At 41.6% G+C, this 23707-nt stretch overlaps 1 protein-coding gene across 1 annotated transcript in view; it reads right to left on the bottom strand.

Moving 5' to 3' along the window:
- Positions 1-1035: 1035 nt before the first annotated feature.
- The window catches only part of cfap58 (cilia and flagella associated protein 58), a 30521-nt gene continuing 7849 nt past the window's right edge, over positions 1036-23707 (bottom strand). Inside the window, exons 6-19 of the mRNA XM_085364837.1 lie at positions 18602-18739; positions 18257-18416; positions 17566-17648; positions 14105-14296; positions 13856-14017; positions 13534-13680; positions 11975-12115; positions 11683-11906; positions 11226-11334; positions 11037-11141; positions 10724-10843; positions 10390-10514; positions 10193-10292; positions 1036-1443 (exon numbers count right to left, since the gene is read on the bottom strand). Of these exons, the coding sequence (XP_085220963.1) occupies positions 1036-1443; positions 10193-10292; positions 10390-10514; positions 10724-10843; positions 11037-11141; positions 11226-11334; positions 11683-11906; positions 11975-12115; positions 13534-13680; positions 13856-14017; positions 14105-14296; positions 17566-17648; positions 18257-18416; positions 18602-18739 (2214 nt within the window). The remainder of the gene's footprint in view (positions 1444-10192; positions 10293-10389; positions 10515-10723; positions 10844-11036; positions 11142-11225; positions 11335-11682; positions 11907-11974; positions 12116-13533; positions 13681-13855; positions 14018-14104; positions 14297-17565; positions 17649-18256; positions 18417-18601; positions 18740-23707) is intronic.

Raw genomic sequence — 23707 nt, 5'->3', positions numbered from 1 at the left:
CGCCGTGGGGACTCTTTGTAGGAGGAATTGATGAACTGCTGCTTGAAAATCTGGCAGGCTAAGAACAAAAATTGCAAATTAAATTTCTTAAGAACACTCGTCCCATCATGCAGTAGCCTTTCTGCTTACTGCTGGGTCAGTTTAAGCTGGATGTGGAATATTTTGCCATGGCACAGGAAAGGTGGGAGTTTACAGCATCCTTAAAAATGGTGACAGTATAGAGATGGAGCTGTTAGAGATGTGCAGGTACCTGTATCTGTGTGTCAGCTTTTTTTGTATGTGACCTTCACAGAGAGTGGTAGTGGTCTCAGGTGTGCATGGAAGTGCCAACTGCCTGAACTCATCAGAGGTCATTTAATGCAATGGAACCAAATCTCTAATTCTATTTTTGAGTAGCAACTGCTGAATCAGACAAATCAAAGAGCAGCTCCCTTGCTCTTTTTTTTCTAAAGAATTCTTTTATCCTCATTCTTTTGCTCAATTCATTTGAGCATTTTCAAATGATGCCTTGTTAAGTGCTTTTAAAAATAATAGGCTGTGGTGTATTAAGAATATAGAATAAAATGTCACATCTTTTACAGCAATCATTGTTTTAAGCTTATAAAAAAGTCATATCAATGTGATTTTGTCCCACATAAACTGAAAAGGATTCCTTTTTAAATCAATATTTACTGCCATGACAGAAATGGAAATCAAGCAAGTGCATGTCATCAGCTCATCAGAGGAAGGGGAAAAAAAGAGGTAATGGGGGAGGGAGAGAAGAGAGGAAACCATGGTTACAAGGCAAAGATGGTAGCAAGATGCAAACGAGGGTCCGGAATAACGGGAAGGGCTGGAAGAACAGACATCGGGATTAGAGTGCAGACAAGAAGACAGATTACCTGTGGTTAGAGGAGCCGTTTTTGTCCTGGCGTGGTGTGTAGGCAGGATCTTCTCAGAGAAGAAGAACAGGCACCTCCCTTCACAGCAAAACCCAGAGATGAGCAGCAGCAGTCGCATTCATTCCAGGGTGAAAAAACAGAGCGAGAGGAGAATTCAGGGAGGTGAAGTGTAGTGTGAGCTTTGGTCTGTATCCCTACCCTCACCCGTTAGCCCACAGACACCCTTATCTGTCCTCCTACAGCCCGTTGTTTTCCAATCAATAGGCAGCCAACCCAGCTCATTCAGAGCCTGCGCACTGCCAGGTCCTGTGACGATATCAGCTCTCCTCACCCTCCCTTTCCCCACGCTTGCTTCCCTCACTAACCTCTCTTTCTCTCTTTGTCCCAGCCCCTTCCTGCTCTCCCTGCCTGCCAGCATTAATTCCCTAATATTCATGAAGTAGGAAGGAGGGGAGGCAAGGGGCTTTGGTAGGAGATGATGCTTGTAGCGAGGTAGCCCACTGTGTACACACAGTGTGAGCATCTTTTCTTTTGTTGTCTGCTTTGACATTCTGCCATAGACCTGAACACACAGAGAGGAAAATATAGCTTAAAATTAATTTATAGATATATACATATATACGAAAAACATCTTAAAAACATGCTTTGTTTTTTAAATGATGATGGAAATGCAAAGGAAAATGCAGAGATAGACACAAGGTAATGATTCATATACTGGAATATAAACCAGTGGCACTCTTAGGTTTTCTCATGTTTTCTCACATATACAAGTCAGATTTATCTTCAGTCCCCTTTTGAGTTGTTCCAAAAGGAAGATTAGGGGGAAACAATCTGCCTGTTAAAATATGAATTTATCTTTGAGTAGCTCAGGGTTTCACAAGAATTTCTGCATATGTTTAAATTATGGTACACATATCTTTTTGGGTTTGTAAGTCTGCCTGAACACAAGAAGGCAGGAATACTGAGATAAACTAGGAAGCTCAAAGAAACCTGGTTCACAACTTACCTATCTCCAAAAAGTTTACATAGCATTCCAAAGAGTTGGAATACTATGTAAGACACAAACAAAAACAAGATTTACAAATCTGTTAAACCCAAACCTGTTTACTTTAGAACATAGAAAACATATGAAATGTTTGAACTGAGAGATTTTACTGTTTGTTACTATTAGCTCATTAGCAAGTGGTGCTAAAAAGAAACAGCTTTGTAACTAGATGAGTTAATACCATGTAACATGACTGGGTATAATCTACAAAATGCATCTACAAAATGTTGAAAATTTTCAGAATAAGAAGTCAAATTGAACAGGATACAGAAACCATCTTCTCCCAGCCAAAGTTTATTTGAAAAAGAAACTTAAAATGACCTCATGTTTTTCCTTAAAGGATGCATTTTCTCATATTTGGCAGCAGTAATAAACAATGTGATGCCTTTTTCATCCAAGCCTGTGATTTAAATCCAGTTAATCCCTACTTTCGACTCTGTGGTCAAGGTTTAGACCTTTCAGAAAGGTCCATCTGGGCCAGTATGAACATGTGCACTCACATAACAGTTTGTATGTTACTGTCACACTCTGATGCTCAAGTTTCCAAATATCAAAACAAGATCTTCACTTCGGCCAGGAACATCCAGCTCTGAGCAATACATGAGAGGACTAGACTTATTAAAGGTTTCACAGAAAATTAGCAACCAGAGAGAGTTCTGTGCATGCTCTGTGTGTTTTCCCACTTATTTTAAACAGTGATGCTGTGATATTATTTGGACATTTTTCCTGCAACCCAGCACTTCATGAATATTTTCATTTTGTATTTGGTGACAACCATACAAATGAAAAAATGTTATTGAATAATATCCTAGAACTGAAACTGGCAGCTTCAGCAGTCACAGGCAGAGAGGAGTGTTGCGTATGACGTCAATACATAGGAGGTGCTGCCCTGGCCTGCTCACAGGCGTGCAGTGTAAAATCAGCATGCGCACTGCAACAAGCCAACAAAAGCCTGCACACACCATCTTCATTAGCCTGCGTGAGCAGCTGCTTCTTCAAGCGAAAAAGAGAAAAAAAGGAAGAAAGGAGACATGTCCTGTCAGAGGCCTCGCAGTACTACAGCAACACAGCTCACACAGTCCAGACTGGTTGCCATGGTTATACTGTAACAGCACTGGAAGAGGAATAACTCCATAAATATATATATATATATACATATATATATATCCATCCATCCATTCGCTTCCGCTTATCCTTTTCAGGGTCGCGGGGGGCGCTGGAGCCTATCCCAGCTGTCATAGGGCGAAAGGCGGGGTACATATATATGTATATATATATATATATATATATATATATATATATATATATATATATATATATATATATATATATATATATATATATATGCTAAACAAGGGTGGAGGAATTTGTGTGCAAATAGTCATGAACTACTACACAAATAAAAGTATTTTATTTGAAAATGGGGATAATAAATGCACAACGTATAAAAGAGTGCGTGTTCCTGTGTTATTCCACGTAAACATGTTGCTATCACGCCTCAGTGATGAACACACCTTCAACCCACGAAGAATCGTCAACAAACAGCTGTAGCTTTCACAGGACTTTCACACGAACTCAGTTAAATTATCATGACTTGCTGCACACTGTGTGCCCAAGCTGCTATAAAAATGTACTGATTATTTATTTTAGGGCCACATGTAATACTGTCCCACCAGAAAACGTCTGTTTCTTTAAGGGTTGCACCTATAATTGTGCTCGCACTTATAATGATCACATGGTATCATTTGGGTTGCTGTGCTGAAAACAAATACATGTATGTTCTATTTATAATAGATTTTTTCTTCTGATAAGGCATGAGCCAATGAAGTGGTATGTTTTTTCGCTTGTTTGTTAGTAGGATTATATGTAACCACCAAGCCAAATTTTAGGAAACTTGGTGGAGAGTAGGAGCATGGGAAATGAGATCACAGTCTTTAAAATAGCTTATTCACAAACGATCCTCCTCCTGACTGTCCTTCTAGTTTAAATATATATTTTCTTTTATTCCTGGCAAAGAAAACTATAAAATCATGTCTAAGTAATTTGGTAGATGGAATGCACTGTGGTGAGTATTTTGCTGACATCTTGTGGAGATGACAGGGATATCATATTAACTTACTGAAATGTTTCACGTTTTATAACTGAATGATCCGAGGTAAAAATAAAAAAAAATAAAAAATACAGACAGAAGTACAGATACTTGTGTTAAAAAATACTGTAGTAAAAGTTGAAATACTTTTTTTACTCGAGTAAAAGTGAAAAAGTACAGACTCTGAAATGTACTCAAAGTAGAAACAGGCAACAGGTAAAGTATTTTCTGTTGCCTACATGGAAGAGGATGACTTCACACCTAAACAGAAAAATGAGTACAGTCTGGGGTTACAGTGGGATTTGGCAACACTGAGATCTGTAGCTTTTAATATCAGGTATGACAACGCGATAAAAGTCTTTTTTTATTAAATCTCATGAAAATAGGCTTCCAGTACAATATTCTGAACAGATTCTGAACACTACATTTGACAAATTTTTTAATGCTTGTATTGTTAAACAGAATGTGAAGTCTTTTTAAAATGCTTTAGATGGCAATAAACTAACTAACTAGAAGCAAAAACTGCTGCTGAGTGAATGTGTGAAAGACGGAGGTTTGAACGAAAGAAAGCATTTATATTAAAACATTTTATATGTATGCAAATTCCTTTACAGACAGATGAGTCAACATCTGGTTAGCATAGATCTATGGCAGAGCCCAGAAAGATCAAGACTCAGAATAGCACAACATTTAACAATCATGAACTCGATTAGATAGCACACACATCAGAACACTGCAAAACACATGAGTAATGTTCACATTATTCTCTTATTTTAAAAATGAAGAAACTGAATGTTTTACTGCCTGAGCAATCTGTAGTGGTTGATGTATAGTTTAATGGTCAAATGGAGAAGCAGTGAAGCCCAGATGGAGCTGTGCTGATGCTGTGGCTGTGAAAACTGAACACACGGGATTCTTTATTCTTTTCCATTCATACAATCATGTACAAATTGTTAGATTGGATCATTATATCCATCAGATATATATTATTGGGAGGTATAGTGTGCTTCATAAATAAACCCTAAAGTTGTTTGGTGCCCATCAGCAATGTTCCCTCTAATTTTTCATGTGTCTGAGCGAACACACAAACTCCCTGAGCGGACACTTGGACCACTGTGAGCAACATTAGACGTGTGCACTGTGGTCACGCCAGCATCGAATCCATCCAGGTTACATGGTTTATTAAAATAATCAAATTACAGCGTTTACATTTATGTTAGACTACTTTTAATTAACTGCTTTAACCCACTTACAATGAAAATGTAAAAAAAATCTTGTTCATGACCTGTGTAGCGTGTTAACACTATTGTAAGTAAAAATAACTTGAACTCCAATTTTGAAAACACAACTTTCTTTTTTTTATTTATTGTTTTGTATAAAGCTCTGACTTGTATTATGAGTATGAGTCTGTGGTCTGGGAGAGTCCTGTAACTCTCTGTCTGCAAAATACAGTATATAATGACCAATGTTGGGCAATTAATTATATAGTTACTTCTTCAAAAAAGTAACTGAGTTTTGCAAACAACAAAGTTTTTTGCAGCTGTTTACCTAAAAATGCAGCCAAGGTGTTTTTTTAAATAAACATTTCAAACTATTTACAGAACAATCAGCTGTTCTGCATCACATTTGATGCCACACAAATTATTTGTGTCACTCCAAAACTAATTTCTGTCCACTATGAGATGAAGGAGAACAACAGCCTGATACCTGCAGGTCTGACAACAGGAGATGTATCACTGCTGTAACACCTGTAACATTCAGCAGTCGCCTCATTGTTCTGACACACACAACAAAACTATTGACTACACTACACACTAACGACACAAGATTTGCGCTTAACGTCGCAAATCTCTCACATCTCAAAACACCGCCGTCACTCCTAAAACTTCCCCCTTTCCTAAACAACTACATGCCATGTTGCCATATCATTCTTTGATTGGTCGACATGGTACATTTTTCGACCAATAGGAAAGGGTGGAGTTTTTTGGTTTTGTTTTTGCTCACAGGCGGAGAGTGCTTTCGAGCGTTTTCCCTATAAAACGCTGTTTTTACGTTTCTTCCTGCAGTAAATATAAATAACGATAGTATTCAGGAAGAAAACCAAACATTGCAGATATTTTTATCATAACTCTGCTTTTCGTGCCCTATCAACACAATTTAAAAACTGGTATAAAGTCCACACTTTTTCTGTCAATTGTTCCGTCTGTCCTGCTCACATCTCCAATGGTTGTACACGTTGTCATTAACGTGGCTTCACTCCACATCAGCCACGCCGCTTTGCTAGCTAAAACACCGGTGTCGGCACATAAGGACGCTGTCATAGCCTGTCAACGACGTTGATTAGCTGCGTATATACGAATGTGAATCGCATCATTGGGATAAGGTGGCATACAGTGGGGCAAAAAAGTATTTAGTCAGCCACCGATTGTGCAAGTTCCCCCACTTAAAATGATGACAGAGGTCAGTAATTTGCACCAGAGGTACACTTCAACTGTGAGAGACAGAATGTGAAAAAAAAATCCATGAATCCACATGGTAGGATTTGTAAAGAATTGATTCGTAAATTAGGGTGGAAAATAAGTATTTGGTCACCTCAAACAAGGAAAATCTCTGGCTCTCACAGACCTGTAACGTCTTCTGTAAGAAGCTTTTCTGTCCCCCACTCGTTACCTGTATGAATGGCACCTGTTTGAACTGATCATCTGTATAAAAGACACCTGTCCACAGCCTCAAACAGTCAGACTCCAAACTCCGCCATGGCCAAGACCAAAGAGCTTTCGAAGGACACCAGGAAAAGTATTGTAGACCTGCACCAGACTGGGAAGAGTGAATCTACAATAGGCAAGCAGCTTGGTGTGAAAAAAATCAACTGTGGGAGCAATCATCAGAAAATGGAAGACATACAAGACCACTGATAATCTCCCTCGATCTGGGGCTCCACGCAAGATCTCATCCCGTGGGGTCAAAATGATCATGAGAACGGTGAGCAAAGATCCCAGAACCACACAGGGGGACCTGGTGAATGACCTGCAGAGAGCTGGGACCAAAGTAACAAAGGTCACCATCAGTAACACACTACAACGGCAGGGAATCAAATCCCGCAGTGCCAGACATGTTCCGCTGCTGAAGCCAGTGCATGTCCAGGCCCGTCTGAAGTTTGCCAGAGAGCACAAGGTTAAATACACGTAGACATTGAGGGCTAGCAGGAGGGACCATGCGCTTACCTGCTGCTCTCTGGCAGGTAGCTCCATGCCCTCCTGGGTTTTAAATGCACCTTAGAACACACATGCATCAACACTACAATGAGCGGGTGGAGGGAGGTTTGGAGTCTTCTCTCACCCCCGTTCTCTGCGACCTGCTGGAGCGGGGGGGGGGGGGATAGGAGGAGGAGTTGGCCGTCCGACTGCGGTCTGGAGTGTGGGGCCTCCCTGCTGCTGCGGAGTCGGGGCGGTCTGCCTCCCCCCACCGCAGGGAAAAGGGTAACACCACCTGGGTCTGGGTGCAGTTCCCCCTCCAGGGGCAAGGGTACCTAGACCCGGTTCGTAGAGTACGCTTGGGGAGTGTGATCGTGTGTACAGCGTCTCTTTATGTCTGTCTCCACGTTGGTTGAGTGTGGAGTAAGTGCATATGAGAGCATGAGGGTGGGAATGGATGTTTGTATATGTGTGTGCCTGTATTTCTGTGTCTATATGTCAGGTTGGGTGTCAGGCGCCACCTCTCTGGGGACATCTCAGGCCCTCCAAGGTTTGGAGGCCTATCTCCCCCCACCACCACTTCCCCTGCCAGTGGCGGACTCCCTCAGACATCGGTGCGTTGGTGGTTCTTTGTGTCTGGGGATGGGCGTCCAGGTACACACCGGCTCACTCCTTGGCGGCCGCTTATCGGGGCCTGGAGCCTGGGGCTCGCTCGGGCCACTTCGGAGGTGGGGTGCCCCCGGCCTCTCGGCCTGGGGCTCGGTCACTCAGGCACGGCTGGCTGCCGGCGGAGCTCATGGGCGCGTCACTGCAACTCCCCCTGGCTTCTGCTCCGCGGCTGCTGAGTGAGCCCTCATCTGGGACTCTCCTCAGCTCTTTCTGGGACAGTGGCGCGGCTGCCCCTCTGTTGGTCTTCCTTGGTCTCTTGTGTTCTGGGGGCCTCTGGATGTCTGGAGTTTTGATCTCCTCCATACCTGCTTCATGCCCTGGAGGACGGGGCTGTGGCCCCCCCACACCCTCTAGCAGATCATTACATGAAGGAACCTTTTAAAAAACAAAAAACAAGCGCGTCCATGCTCACAGGTGTACACACGGGTGATCACACCCACAAACTACACCCTTTTTGGCTCCTACCTCAAAGCACACTGTGTTCTGTTGATCTTATGTGCTGCACAATAATGTTTAATATTTAGTATTTACTGTCATATTCCCATATATCATTGTGATGTTGTTTATTCTATTACTCTTGTTCTCTTCTGCTTGTTTTCTTTTTTCTTTCTCAGCAGGTGATCCAGGTGATTGATATATGCATTTTTTTTCTTTTTTTTTCTGCTCATTCTGTTGGTTTATGTTTTTTGCCCTTCTCCCCGTCCCTCTTCTCAGCTGTTTCTCTTTCCCTCTTTCTTTCTCCCCTTCTTTCCCCCAGTCAAGTCTGTCCCATATTCAGTAAGTGAAAATAAAATAAACAATAAAAGGTGAATCAAATGGACCATTACGGCAAGGCTGGGATGGTCAATTTGGTAAAGTAAATCCGTTGGGCATCTTTCTTTGCCTTTAGACAACAATTCTGATGGCAAAAGAGCTAAACGGGACAGGCAAAAAAAAAAAAAAAAAAAAAAGAGCACATGGATGATACAGCAGAGGATTGGGAGAATGTCATGTGGTCAGATGAAACCAAAGTAGAACTTTTTGGTATAAACTCAACTCGTCGTGTTTGGAGGAAGAAGAATACTGAGTTGCATCCCAAGAACACCATACCTACTGTGAAGCATGGGGGTGGAAACATCATGCTATGGGGCTGTTTTTCTGCCAAGGGGACAGGACGACTGATCCGTGTTAAGGACAGAATGAATGGGGCCATGTATCGTGAGATTTTGAGCCAAAACCTCCTTCCATCAGTGAGAACTTTGAAGATGAAACGAGGCTGGGTCTTCCAACATGACAATGATCCAAAACACACCGCCCGGGCAACAAAGGAGTGGCTCCGTAAGAAGCATTTGAAAGTCCTGGAGTGGCCTAGCCAGTCTCCAGACCTCAACCCCATAGAAAATCTGTGGCGGGAGTTGAAAGTCCGTGTTGCTCGGCGACAGCCCCAAAACATCACTGCTCTCGAGAAGATCTGCATGGAGGAATGGGCCAAAATACCAGCTACTGTGTGTGCAAACCTGGTAAAGACCTATAGTAAACGTTTGACCTCTGTTATTGCCAACAAAGGTTATGTTACAAAGTATTGAGTTGTATTTTTGTTATTGACCAAATACTTATTTTCCACCCTGATTTACGAATAAATTCTTTACAAATCCTACCATGTGGATTCATGGATTTTTTTTTTTCACATTCTGTCTCTCACAGTTGAAGTGTACCTCTGGTGCAAATTACTGACCTCTGTCATCATTTTAGGTGGGGGAACTTGCACAATCGGTGGCTGACTAAATACTTTTTTGCCCCACTGTAGTTCTAATCCCACACGGGAGCAGCCAGTCACTAACTGACTAACACTGCAAAACAGAATTGTTAAAGTTTTAATTTTAATTTCAATTCAGGTTAGATTTTTTTTTTTGCGCAATGCAGATTTTCTGTGCGCAGAGACCGTGCCAGCAGTGCGCAATTGCACACGCGCGCAGCTTAGAGGGAACATTGCCCATCAGAACCATACTGCTATTTCTAATCTGCGTACAAATATTCTTTCATACCTATATTGCTCTTTTAAGATTTGCATAATCACTCTTATTAAACAAAGCACAATATAAATAAATTCATGCTGGTGTACTGCAGAGCCAAGCTCTTAAAGACCTAAGTACAGGTTTTGCTGGAATTTTGCCAAAGATTTACACACATCAAAAATACTATATTAGAACATAAAACTGAAAGCAACAAATGGTCAACCTTATGCTACTGAGGTCATGGACAGGTGCGAGGTCATGTCATGATTTGTGAACTATTCATTTTGAATGTTTTAGTTTTAGTTAAATTATCTTCTTACAGGGTTATCAACTCTGAAACCTCCTCCTGTAAAATGGGGTTTGCTGCTCAGCTGAGGCAGAAGCTCCGGGTGCTCCACCTTGATCTTTGTCCTCTGCTCACTGAGGAGACACACAGTGAACGAAAGGATGAGCAGCTGAACGTTTTCTCAGTGCGTTATATACTGGAGCTTTTAATTAGAACAAAGATCAGCCTCACCTTTGGAGCTTTTTCTCACTTAGGTATTTCTTCGTAACGTTTGCTAGCTCCGTGGCCAGTCTTTGATTCTCACTTTTATACTCATTCATCTTCGAGTCAAGCATCCTCAACTCTGCTATCAGTGCCTGAAAAATAAGATGGAAAAACATATTTTTGTCAGAGATGTGAGAAACCAGTGCCATCTGTCTAAAATAGATATTAAAAAATACTGTCTTTTATGTTGGTGCCAATTTTCTGACTTTAAAACAATATATATTATTTTATTGAAGTCATTATTTATATCAAAAAGTAAACGCAAACAAATGATACAAATCTGTAATTTTCTGCACAAGACCTTGAGCTTTTTGGTTCTGTCTCGGATGGTCCACTGACACTGCTGGAGCTGCTCGGCTGCCTCAGGACCTGGCTGCCGGGCCAGAATGTGCTTTAGCTCCACATACAGCTTCTCCTTTTCCTTCATGGTAAAATTAAAAGAAAGGAAGTTATGGGTAAAGTACATGGCTTAAAAGAAGACCATGCATCTGTGAGTCACACTTATTTTTATGCGTAAACTTCAAAAGACTAATGATCCAAAGAGGCTTGTGCAGGTACAAAGCGAAGATCATTAGTTAGATCAGTTAGTTTAAAACAAGTGTTCAGGTGTTCACCTGCAACAAGAGCTCACGTTCCTCAAGGTCTTGGGTTTTGGCGATCAGGCGCTTTTGTAAGGACTGAATCTTACGGATGAGCTCGTATTTACCAGGGTCACTCCCCTGCAAGTCAGTCATTTAGAACATGTGAAAAAGAAAAGCTAGTGCTATGAAAGTTATGAGCTAACACAAGGATAAATCATTCACCTCTAGTTGCCTCCATCTGTGAATATTTATCGGCTTCAGTTGCTCCTCAAGCACGCTGTTCCTTGCTCTCTCTCTGAGCAGCTGCCTCTGCAGATGAAACAGCTCTTGCCTAAAATACAGGATTACATATTAACATAATTTCCATTTAAATTCCGTCAAACTGGAGGCAAAAACAACATTCTACTGCTTCACTCTATTAATTAAGAGTTTAAAAATGAATCCATTGTGAAAATATCACAAGAAATACTGGAATTTTTTAAAGGATCTATGTGAAACAATTTACTGTTTGACAGCAGCGATTCCTACCTAACAATCTTTCCATCTCACTCCTTTTGGCTCTTTTACTCTAAATACTGCGCTCTGCGGGTCCCCTCATTCCTTTTCCTTTTTGTGCTCAATGCTTGTATCTTGCCTTCCTTCTCCTTCTTCACTATTGGCCACAAATGCCTCCCTTTACCTCAGCTCCTCTGTGTTGGGCAAAGTCTTGTCAAGGATGCTTTTCTTGCGTCTGAGCCTCTTGATCTCCAGCTTGAGCAGGCGGATGTCTTCGATCCTCTGCTTGTAGTGAAAGTCCCCCTTGCTTAGGATTGACTGCTGGATTCTGATCTTCTCATACAACAGTGTACGCTCGTCATTGCTATGCAGCAGCTGCTTGCCCAGGCTGTCCCGCTCTCTGATCACCTTGAGAGAACACATAATCAGAGTCTTTTTCTGTCTCTCTCTACCCATCTATGTTTCTCCTTCTTTACCTGTTCCAGTTGTTTCTTCTGTTGGGTCTGCTCAGCATCAGCATCCGATATTATCTTCTGCAGTTTTTGCTGCTCTGTTTTCTGGCTGTCTACACACTGCTTTGTTTCTTCCAGCTGGAGCTTGATCAGCTGCAATTCTGCCTGTAGGAAATGCAGGAAATTTAGATAGGAGCAAACATGGATTTAATTCAGTTCAAGACAATTTTATCTATATACCACCAATTCATAATTGCAATCCCCCCATTTACATGTATATATTGAAATCTGTCAGTTACTCACTGGAGTAATTCAAATCACTCCAGTGGTTTAATACCTGTGGGTGAAAGCCATCTCCTGTAATGAAATTTATTCTCTAGTGCTGTGTAGTGGATCATTATAAAATTAAAGGCAATCAAAAAAATAGGTGAACAAGACAGGATTTTCAGGAAATACTGTTCAGCCTGAAATGTCAACACAAGTGATTAGAAGTGATGCCAACTGAGTCTAATAAAAAAGCTAGATCACTATATCAGATATAAAACCTCTCAATTTAGCAATATGTGTTTTTATATTACCAATGTTTAGGATTATGATTTATTAAATGAACTTCAGAGATGCTGTGATCCCGAACATTGCAAGAGTTAAAGTAGAAACTGTTTGGTGAGAAGGCAAAAAAGTGGACAGAGGAGTGGGGACCATTTCTTAATAAACTTTCCCAACTGTGATTGGTTGGCTACATTCTTTTTAAAATGCCAATCCCAGTATTGAAGTGGTATTTTTCACAGGGTATTTAAGGTACTCTCTGTTGTCACTCTGCTCTACTCTGCACTGTCTCACAGCAAACATCATTATTTACATTAGCGGTCTAGTATAAGTGCAGACAGATTCATGGTTTCTTATGAACTCTCCCTCACATCTTTTATTCACCCAATTACGATTTCCACTGATGTCATAGATGATAAACAAAAGACACAGAGGGAATTATTCCACTGCAACGCCACTGTACCCTAAATGCAACATGAGAGGAAGCTCAAAATGTCAAGAGTAGTGCAACAAACAGCAGCTGAAGCACGTGGAAAACAACCGTTTTCAAACCTCCCCCCCAAAAAAAGAAACAGTAAAAACAACAGGCAAACAACAGAGAGAAAATCAACCATTCACGCTCCCATCCACATGTATGGTAAACATGGAAGCACCACCCAAACAGTCACAGGGAGAAACTCCACACAGTTGGTGTAAACCCAGGATCATCTAGCTTGGAAGTGACTGTGTTGACCAACTGAAGTAATAAGCATTTTCTAGTGAAACACTTCCCTCTACTGGTGAAAGTTTTAGTTACATTTTGCAGAAGGCATTTTGTACTATTTTATAAAAGCATTTATAAAGAAGAATTTAAATCAATTAAATCAATTTTAGAAAACTGTACAATACAGGCAAAACCATCCAGAATGGCAATGGTGGGATTCAAATGAATATATATTTTCACAAGAGTCAAGTTACTAAAAAGACAAATCAGCAGATAAATAAGGACGAGGTCAGACCCACACTCCATCATGAACCGCTGTGGAACCTTTCTGTACCTTGAGGGTCTCGTTTTCTTTCTCTAAGCGTTTGTGCTCCTGTTGATCCTTGGCAAGGGCCAGCTCTTTCCCACTGATCTCATCTCTGAGTCGGGTGACCTGGTTGTTCATGGTCTTCATCTTCCTCTTCATCTCTGCAATCTCTTCCTAAGGGAGAAAGATAGAACACAATGACCACACAGAAAAGGGAAGAAGAGAAAAGATGAAGAGGAATTACAATATAAACATCTGTAAATATGGTGTGTTCAACCTTTCCCTGGTGTAATTAAGCTCTGCTGAGTGATGACACCAGCAGTGATTCACATCATCACTTTGCTATTACCTGAGTTTCAATGAGGTTTTTGCTGTAGAGGTTCCTTTCAGACACGACAGTCTCCAGCAAGTTCTCGTGCTGTTTGAGCTTGCACGCAGCCTCAGTGACCTTCTTCTTCCAGTCAAATATCTCTGTTTCTCTAACTTCTACATCATTCATTTTTTGTTGTACCTGTGGAAAGAGGAAAAGTCCCATTTGTAAAAAAAACCAAAAACGAACAAGCTAATCCAGGAGACTAGCTCCTCCTGCAAGACCTGCCTTCTGTATGAGGTTGCTGGTCTCGTTGATGTAGCGGTCACGCTCTTTCTCCAGCTGCTGGATGATTTTGCGCTGCTTCTGGGCCTCCAGGCGGTAGCCGCTGATCTCGTGCTCCAACGTTTTCTTGTCCTGCTCAAGGAGCTTGACAAGGTTTTGCTGCTTCTCAGTTGACTGCACAGCTTTGATTAAGTTCTGCTCATGGGAATACAAGCATAAAAACAGTAAGCATTAACATAGGCTCCAGCTGCTGAGGACCAAAAGGAAGACACACTCATTTAGTACTGTTATACAGAAACAACTGGTTACTGAATATGAAGAGTGATTGAGGCAAGTACCCTGTAGACCTCTTCTATATCAGTTAATCATAATCACACATTTATCACAACAAAAAATAAATAACAAAAATTCTGAATTAAAAACTGAGAAGTTTAACTATTTTTTTAAACATATGTTCTTGAGTTTGATGTCAGCCTGTGTGTACACAGTCAACAATGTGGAAACCAGTACTGAATCTCTTCTGGTATTACAAACAAAATGATTTTGTGTATTAATGTCTGCATGAAAAATAATATCAATATCGAGCATGTTTTGTCACCAGATTAAAAAACACAAGGTAAAACTCCTCCATCCATAGAAAAGAGAGATATAGACAACATCCAGAACCACTGCTAAGCTCCCAGAGCACAAAATCTTTTAAAACTGGCCTGTGATCTGAATACTCAGATGCCACATCCTCAACAGCAATCATCCAGCTTAAAGCTTTCTTCTTGGTAGAGAAAAAAATACATCCATGAAAACCCTTCATGATTCTGATCCAGCCACAGGAGCACCACAATTCAGGGTACTCTTAGTGCTGGTTCTTAGCCTGGATTAATGGGGAGGGTTGTGTCAGAAAGGGCATCTGGTGTAAAACTTTCTCAAATATATATGTGTGTCATCAGGAATGAGATTTCCACACTGGATCGCTCAGGGCCCAGGTTAACAACAAATCGCCCCGGGTGCTGTTGGGCAGTGCCGATGGAAACTGTGCTACTCTTGGCTGAAGACAAAGCGGGAGGAGGGGGACAGGGTGTGTTAGGAGGCAACGAGAGAGAAGGGAAGTCAGGAGTGTTGAGGTGAGAGTGGGATTTTAAATATAAAGATTATGACTGATAAAGGGAGAGAGAACAAAGGCTGATTTAAGGCAGGGATCTCCAACTTCAGTCTTCGAGAGTTACTGTCCTGCAGCTTTTAGATGCATTCTTGTTCCAACATACCTGAATCAAATTAATGGCTTGTTTCCAGACCTTTGCCAAACTGGAAGACATGCTGAAGAGTTCATTCAACCATTTGATTCAGCTGTGTTGGAATAGGGATGCTAGGGATCAAAAAGCTGCAGGGCAGTAGCTCTCGAGGACTAGAGTTGCATCCTCACACAATAACCTGATATAGGGTATTGTGTGAGGATGCAACTGTCCCACCATGATGTAGATAGGAAACAAAATGGAGTAGGGGTAATCTTGAAGGGTGAGCATGGTGGAGGTAAAGAGAGGGTCAGAGAGGGCTATGAAATCCTATGCGAACTGGCAAGCATTTCAATATTGGCCTCATCAGTTCCCAAACACTTACAGAGCCTACCTACCTACATAACAAAATTAGATTTGTTAAAAGGGTACTGGCAGGTTCCTTTAACTAGTAGAGCCTCTAATATTTCAGCTTTTGTTACTCCAGACCATTTCCTGCAGTACACAGTAATGGCATTTGGTATGCGAAATGCACCAGCCACTTTCAAACGGCTTATAAACTCTGTGTTAGCAGGCATTAAAAACTGTAACGTGTATTTGGATGATATCGTGATATATTCGTTGTGCTGGACTGAGCACATTAGCACACTAAGGAATGTTTTTGGTCATTTAGCCCAGGCTTCCCTAACCTTGAACCTGGCAAAATGTGAATTTGCCGAGGCAGTAGTGACATACCTCGGCAAGCAACTGGGACACTGCCAGGAGTGCCCTGTAAATGCAAAGGTGGAAGCTGTCCTGAGCTACCCTGTGTCCACCACAAGACGGGAGCTCAGGCGCTTCTTGGGTCTAGTGGGCTACTACAGATGTTTCTGCTGGAATTTGTCGACAGTAGTGGCTCCTTTGACTCGTTTGTGCAGTCCAAAGGAACCCTTCAATCACAACCAGAGATTGATGAGTTGGGCATTGCTTGCTCAAGAGTACAACATAGACATCAGACATAAGAGAGGTATGGACAATGTGGTAGCTGGTGCACTGTCCAGGACGCAGTGTTAAACTCCCTAACGAACTCGGTGGTATGTGTTAAAAGTATGTCTGTTTTATTTTATGTAATATTTTATGTGGGGGGGGGGGTGTTACGGTCGCTGACCTCTAGTGGCTCTCCCTATGTGAGAGAGAGCCTTTTCTCCCTCTCCTGTGTTCCAGGTCTGCCTCATGAGCTGCAGCTGAGGTGTGTTACAGCTAGTCAGCCAGGGCATACAGACTGCCATCTCAAACCACCACACCTTGTCTTCTTCCCCCTTTTTGCTCAAGCTGTGAGCTGCAGTGGTTTGGGCAGCAATCTGCGGCTGCGTGTGTGTGAATTTACAACTTTGGTGTAACCTTGGTGTGTTGTGTTTTTTTGTGAGTAAGGGTGTGCCTTTACTAAGATATCTGTGAACCACAGTGGAAGCAGGTAGGGGTTCTCTGCCATTTTTGTTTCAATCATTTTCTCCTGGCCAGTCAGGGAGCTCAGCTAATGCACTTTTGTTTTTCGATAGAGAAAACTCAGTTTGTTTTTAGTTAGAAAGGGGGTGTTTTGTTTGTTGTTTTGGCCTTGGAGACCCTGACGAACAGAGCTTCCCTGTGTTCATACTTGCTTAAGTAGTGTTGTGTAATGAATCGTGTTTTACTGACATCTACCTTGGGGAAGTTTATCATTTCTTTTTCACTTTGTTACCCCCCAACACTTTGCTTTTAAGTGGGGCGTAACATGCTCATAAAAGAACGGGTGAGATGACCCAGCAGCTTTCAATTTGTGTCAAAAGTGCAGAACTCAAACTATATCATCATAGTTTTAATCCTAACAGTGCAGTTAAGTGGACTTGAAGTTTTCATACATATTAGCCTTAGACCACAAAAATAGATTAAAGCCAACAAAATACCCATGCTTATGTACTGGACACATCTCACTGTAAATGAACGTGAACCATAGTGAAAAGCAAACATGTTATATAGTAAATCATCTCAATACATATTTGGGGTTCAGGTATTTGTTTTTGTCTGATATTGCAAAGGAGCATTTACTAGCAGTGGTTTATGCTGCTCTCCCGAAGTGCAGGGATGATTATACAGTATTATAATTATGACCTCAGAGGCTTAAAAAGGTTACGTTGTAATCAGATTCAAAATGAGCACATCCTATAAAATGTCCCAGCTTGGTTGATAGTGTGTCACAGAACTATAAACTATAACGGATACCTTATTTAAGATGTCTCTCTCTCGGATCAGCTCCTCTATGGCTTTCTTGTCAGCTTCTACTTGCTTCTGAGAAGATTCAAGATCTGTAGAGGAAGAAGGGTGATGATTACTAAATGATGTCTGCTCACGGTCAGTTGTGTTGAACATTTCAAAATTGACCATTTTTCTTCCATGAGTGTGGCGCTGTGTCATCTGAAGTCATTTCTCAGGCCTAGAAATTGCACTGAAAAATTACACTGCAATTTAGAAGGCTTTGTGGTGTCTCACTCATTAATGAAAATGACGGTAGCACACAAAAGTAGATCAAACTAACACTTAGTGCTGCATCCCTCTACTCTGTTCTGATCAGGTGTTTGTGTGCATTTCTAACAATCTTAACACTTTCTTACTTTTTGGCCTCATTAAGTCAGCCACCAATACAATATGTATCCATGGCCACAAAAGAAACACGTTCTCCAAACTCCTTCAAAGGATTTTTCATTGCAGGATTTTGTTCGTAATACCAAAAAGCCACTTACATTCTGGCTTACAGTTTGTTTTTTTTTGTTTGTTTTTTTATCATAGTGATTACTGTCACTGCCTCAAAATTATATATTATTCAGTATACGCCTGTAAAATTTCTACTTCAAAGTTGCAGATGTCAGACGGTCATGTGCTTGTGTTTCATGAGTCATAAGGTAAGCTCCTTTACCTTTCTCCAGACCAGCGATCTGTGCTTTCAGGGTCTCCCGTTGCACATCCACATCAGCTTTCTGATCCTCTATCTGGTGGAACTTCTTCTGGATGGCTTCTCTCATCTTTGTTTGTTTGGCAACTTCCTGACGCAACTGACTCACCTCCTCCTCTCTCATCTGACCAGTGGGGGCAGCAGGGTGTTTGAAACATTACACACAGTGATGAAAGAGGGATATGGACAGCATATGTCATTGTACATGCAGGACACTGACGCTGACTACATTCTGATATGTCTTAATGAACTCTCTGAACAGTACCATGTTGTGACTGTTTAAGTGTACATTAGTGGACAACAGTGTACCTTAAGCTCATTTATATTCTGTTGATTTTGCAGGGAGAGGTGTTCTTTGGTTGATGACAGCTGCTCACACTCGTGCTGCAGCTTGGTGTTCTTCGTCTGCATCTGCTCCAACTCCTTGGTTGACTTTTCATTCAAAATCTGTTGCAGTTAGAGAACAAATATGTATTCTTTCTTTCAAATCAATTCAATTTTATTCACATATTGCCAAGTCACAAAACCCTGACCTTTAGGTAAGGACCCTAAAATACTAGAAAGAGGCCCTGAGTAAATGTGGTTATCCCAGCTGGACATTTGTCAAATCTAGGAAGGCAGCTAAAGAAAGCTCCAGCCGATCCAGGAGGGAAGGACAACTGCTGCCTAAGAGAAAACCTGTAGTGATCCTGTATGTGTCAGGAGTATCGGAACAGTTGAGACACATTTTTTCTAAAGATTTTTCTCTGTAGTTTTTAAATCCCAAAACAAGGTGTGCCAAAAATTAGTCCACCGCAGGGATCGGGTCCCTCGACACAAACAGAATAACATAGTGTGAGCTGTTAAGTGCCAGGAGGATTCTGTCAAGGTTCGAATTTGAGGAAGAGACAAACGACTGCATGGTCTCAGTAGATGTCAGAATAGTGATTTTTATTATACATATGTACATATGGGGAAGATGAGCATCACAAGCCTTTTAGAGCCGATCTCCCCCGAGCAAGCGTCTCACAAAGCTTTTATTACAATGATGACGTCACACAGTCAGACCTTACTGGAAATGATAACAGTTGGGGCCTGTTCAGAGAGTTTACCTAATATGGACATCAACTGTTAGTTTTAGAGAAAAACAAGTGTGTATTACATTCGTGCCTTTTGTGAAAGTATATCTATCAGAAAACTGTCCTCAGACGACCCTCCTATTCTTACTAAGTGTGTGTGTACACATGCATGTGTTATATAAGAGCGTGCATGTACTTTAAAGGCCTGTGTACGTGCAGAACTACACGCAGGCGGGCCGGGCCCAACAGGACTGGTGGGTCTGAATGGTGTGACTGCACTAAAGTGCAACAACTTTATATAAACAGTCAGTGTGCATTAATATTTGCTCAAAGTAACACAGATGTAATTAAAAGATTATACTGTCAACAGATTCAACAATGGTAAATGATTAATCAATGATAACTGATTGTGAGAATACAAAATAAAATATCTCCTGGTCACATTCCTCCTCTTTGGGCTGGCTTGCCAGCCCAACTCACACCAGGATTTATTTCCAAACCAAACAAACACGTTATGACACTTATCAATCCCAACACCTCCGTTGTTTTCCAATTTTCCCACAACCCAGCTGTTCTTTTAGCTTCAGACTCGAGTTTCAGCCTGACACGCTTCAGGCCCCTTTACCACCTCCTCTTGGAGTGAAGAAACGCCCTCGGATTCTTCTTTCCTCGACTTCCGGGGTTAGACCACCCTTCAGTCGCTACACAGATCTGTGTGTTTGTTGTCCGTTGTCACCGCCGTGTCCCCCTTTTTGCCAAAAGCCTCTCGAACCTCGTTGGTCTCTGGTGTTCCTAGTTTTAGCCAACCCCTTCCTGGTTATCGCTGTGGTTATGGGATCCATCTTCTCAAGGAGCCCCAAGGCCATAACACTTGACCCCAGTTGCTGTGAAGGATCCCCATATCTCCGTGTCCCCGTCTGGTGTCTGTTCCCTTCTCTGCAAGAGACAGAAAGCCAACACCTCTCCTGCGCTGGCTTTCCTAACCTAATGTTGTTGACTTTGTTTATTCCAATCCTATGCCATGCTTATGTATGTAAGCGTACATGCACTTAACCCGCTTTTGACCTTCACAGACTAAGTGCCAGCTCCTTATAAGCACATTTGCAATGTGTGTATGAAAATGAACAACAGACCTCAAACAAATTGGGCATTCTTAATTCTAACTTGAGTGTAGTACTCAGTTTCTAATCATCTAATTATGCTTCTCACTCGTTCCCTAAATTGTCTAGAAACCTTTAATTTTGCCATACCTAAATTATTAAAACACAAACCAAATTATAAACCCCCTATATAGGTTTTACCTTTATGAGCACACTTCAATAATGAGCAACAACCTGCAATCTGTACCAAAAATCTTCCTGGTCCCACCTGCAATTAAAGATCAGATGCATTTTATACCTGTTTTAATTCCTCCTTATATAGAACCTCCTCAGTTTCAGGTTAGTAGCGATTAGTCTCAATTAATCGTTCTAGTTGTATTTTGCAATTCAGCTAAAAAGCAAACCTGTTAAAGTAAACAGCTTATTTACAACCACCTGCAAATCATAAGAGTAATAAAAGATTCAGCACAACAGACAAGTATCATGCTCAGGATTTTTCTGATCATTAAATCACTATTATTGCCGCAATTTGTTTTATTCACCCTTTGGGCAATATTACTCCAAGAGAGAGAGCCCCTAATGGCCAGTTAGTGAGCTCTAGGTTAACCTGTCCCCAAATTTGTTATTTGTTATTATTACTTGTTTTCATGTCACTTGTCTGTTTTCTACTGCACCCTTCTCACCAAAGCAAAGCAAACATTAGCAGCACATTGACCGTAGTCAGCCATCCTCATTCCATAGGTGCTATAAAAACATTTCCTGTAAAAGAATCACAGTTTTCAAGACAGGGTGTGTCTCCCCCAACACTCTCACCAGAATACAGTGTAATAGCATCACCAACTCCTAACCCATAAACACCGTTTCTTCACACATCCGCCCAGAAATCCTGTAATAGAAAAACATTAAAACTGTAACCCTGTAGGGAAGAAAATGTAAATGGTAACGCTGCGCAGTTACCTCTGTAAGCAACACAAGACACAAAAATGGCATTTACAGGTTCACTCATCCTCGAATATTTTGTCATCCTTCTACTCCTGTAAAAAGAAACACACATAAATTCATCCACCCTTTTATCCTATCTAGGTGGAGGTGGTTAACCTTGAGTCATGGTCTAGTCTTGTCATCTTTTACCAGTCAGTCCGTTTGTTTTTATTCCCAGTCTTTCATCCATTCATCCATTCTTTGCTGATAGTGAAACCTGTCGTCGCATTTAGTTTCCACACTCAGCAAAATGACGTCATCTCAAAAAGAAAACAAGAACTTGAGTTTGGATTACCTCGCTGAATCCTTTTTTAGACAGGGACTCTCGTTTCTAATTGTCCCCACAAGTGTTTCCTCCAGAACCCATTTCAATGCGGAGAAACTCACTTACAACAATTTTCTCGCCGACGTGTAATGCTTGTAATTTCCGATGTGCAGATCTGCTTAAAGAAAAGATTCACAAACAAAAATCAGTAAATATAAAACAAAATAAAATGAAAAATAACAAAAACAAAATGCAGACGCCCGGGTCTTAGGACTTGTCACTGAATATTCTTCCCATCAATAAAAATACCAACCTAAACCTACACAGAGTCAAATCAACACCACCTCAACCTTTTCATATCCCTAAACCTATATGTTTTGCGTTCGTGAAACAAAATAGAACCGTTTCCATATTGAGTAATTTGAGCTCTTGAAATGTTTTAATTCTCTTAATTCTGCCAGTTTATTTCAACACTTATTCAATGACTTTTATTCAACTGCTACTTGGTCACTCGAATTTTACCTGTTCAAATTGCCTAGGGTTCAACAAAGTCTAGATCCCCGTTATCATGAAACTTGAACGGTGTACGATGATTTACTTACAGTAATTTAGAATCATCACTCAACCTAGCTCTACTACTGGCACTGCGTGACTTTTCTCACACTGGAAACCAGAATTTAGTACAGAACTTTAATGCCTCAGGCAATCGTGCTCAAGGGCTGCCCCCCCCTTTCTCTTCTTCTTTGTCCGTGTGTTCCTCCTTTATTAAATCTCCATCACAATGACGTGGCGCTCTGAAATAAGACTCACACTGTTAATTCCTCGTTTTCACTCTGCACCACTGCTCAGAGTGTTTTCTTTTCTTTTTAGTGTACAGTGAACAATTGAGTCGAGGCCTTAAGCCCCAGATATCTCGCACAGGCATCGTTTTCATAACCAAACCGCTCCGGACTCTGCTCCCCAGACCACACAAATGCCCTCTGGGCTTATTATTATAGCATATTCTATATTTGACTTTGTTGTGTGCAGCATTGAGCCTTTGTCAGTAAAGCATTCTTCATTGCAGCAGCTGGAGCATTGTGTGTCACTTCTTAGTAAATTAAATCAACATTTTGATTTTAGTGCATGGGTATGTATCAGTTTTCACTCCCTCAACGAGTGCATAAGTGTTCATGTGTGTGTTTCTCTTCATTCTAAGTAGGCGCATGCAGAAGTGTGTATTCGTGTGTTGGTGTATGTTTGTGTTCATCACCTTCCTGTTCTGTAGTTTAGGTAAACCAGCGGCCTGAAGCATGGCCTAGGGTCCTCCCCTCCTCTTTGGGTCTGTTTTCATCCGTTGTTGCAGCTGCCTACATCTTCTCCTTGTAACTTGACCCTTTTGCTTCTGTATGGTCTTTCAGGGTTTACTCCTGCTGTTGGAGCTTTGCGTCAAGTCTGACGACCTCCTGCTCCAGCAAGCTTCCACCTGATTACAAGTCCTGTACGTGAAACTCCAAGTCTGACTGATGAGTTCAATTAGCAGCCAGCTCCTCCGGAGCCATGCTCAATTTCTGTTCTGATGCCTTGAGCTCTTACTGAGGGCAAACACCTCAGAGTCTTTTCCTTCCACGTCAGATTGGAGTCTGTTTATGTTGTCCTTACTCTGCTCCACGGCCTTCTGCAGCTCTTCCGTTCGGCTCTTCTCAGAGGTCAGCATTCTTTTGCTCACCCTCCCTTTTCCTCCGGGCTTAATGCGCGTCTCGTCACCGCTCTGTCAGCTGACGCAGCCTAGGAATTTCCCCCGTGTAGTGAAACGGGCGTTAGGTTTTAGTGCTCTCCGTCTCTGCTGCATGAGATCGCTTTTTTGCAACGCTGTTGACATCCTCAAGTTGTTGTTGTGAGTCCAGCTGCTGTGGCCTTCAGGGGTCAAAGGGTCAAAGATGGTCGCGGAGAGGGCAACGATGGTAGAGGGGAGGGTAGGAGTCCAGGTCAGCTTCGGCTTTCAGAAAAAACAAAAACAAAACAAAACAGG

This window comes from Diplotaxodon limnothrissa, linkage group LG10 (assembly GCF_057381915.1).
Source record: "Diplotaxodon limnothrissa isolate DT_005_m linkage group LG10, D_limnothrissa_male_GT1.1, whole genome shotgun sequence".
NCBI classification, from domain to species: Eukaryota; Metazoa; Chordata; class Actinopteri; order Cichliformes; family Cichlidae; genus Diplotaxodon; species Diplotaxodon limnothrissa.
The sequence above is the reverse complement of the archived record's forward strand: the minus strand, read 5'-3'. Positions and strand labels throughout refer to the sequence as shown.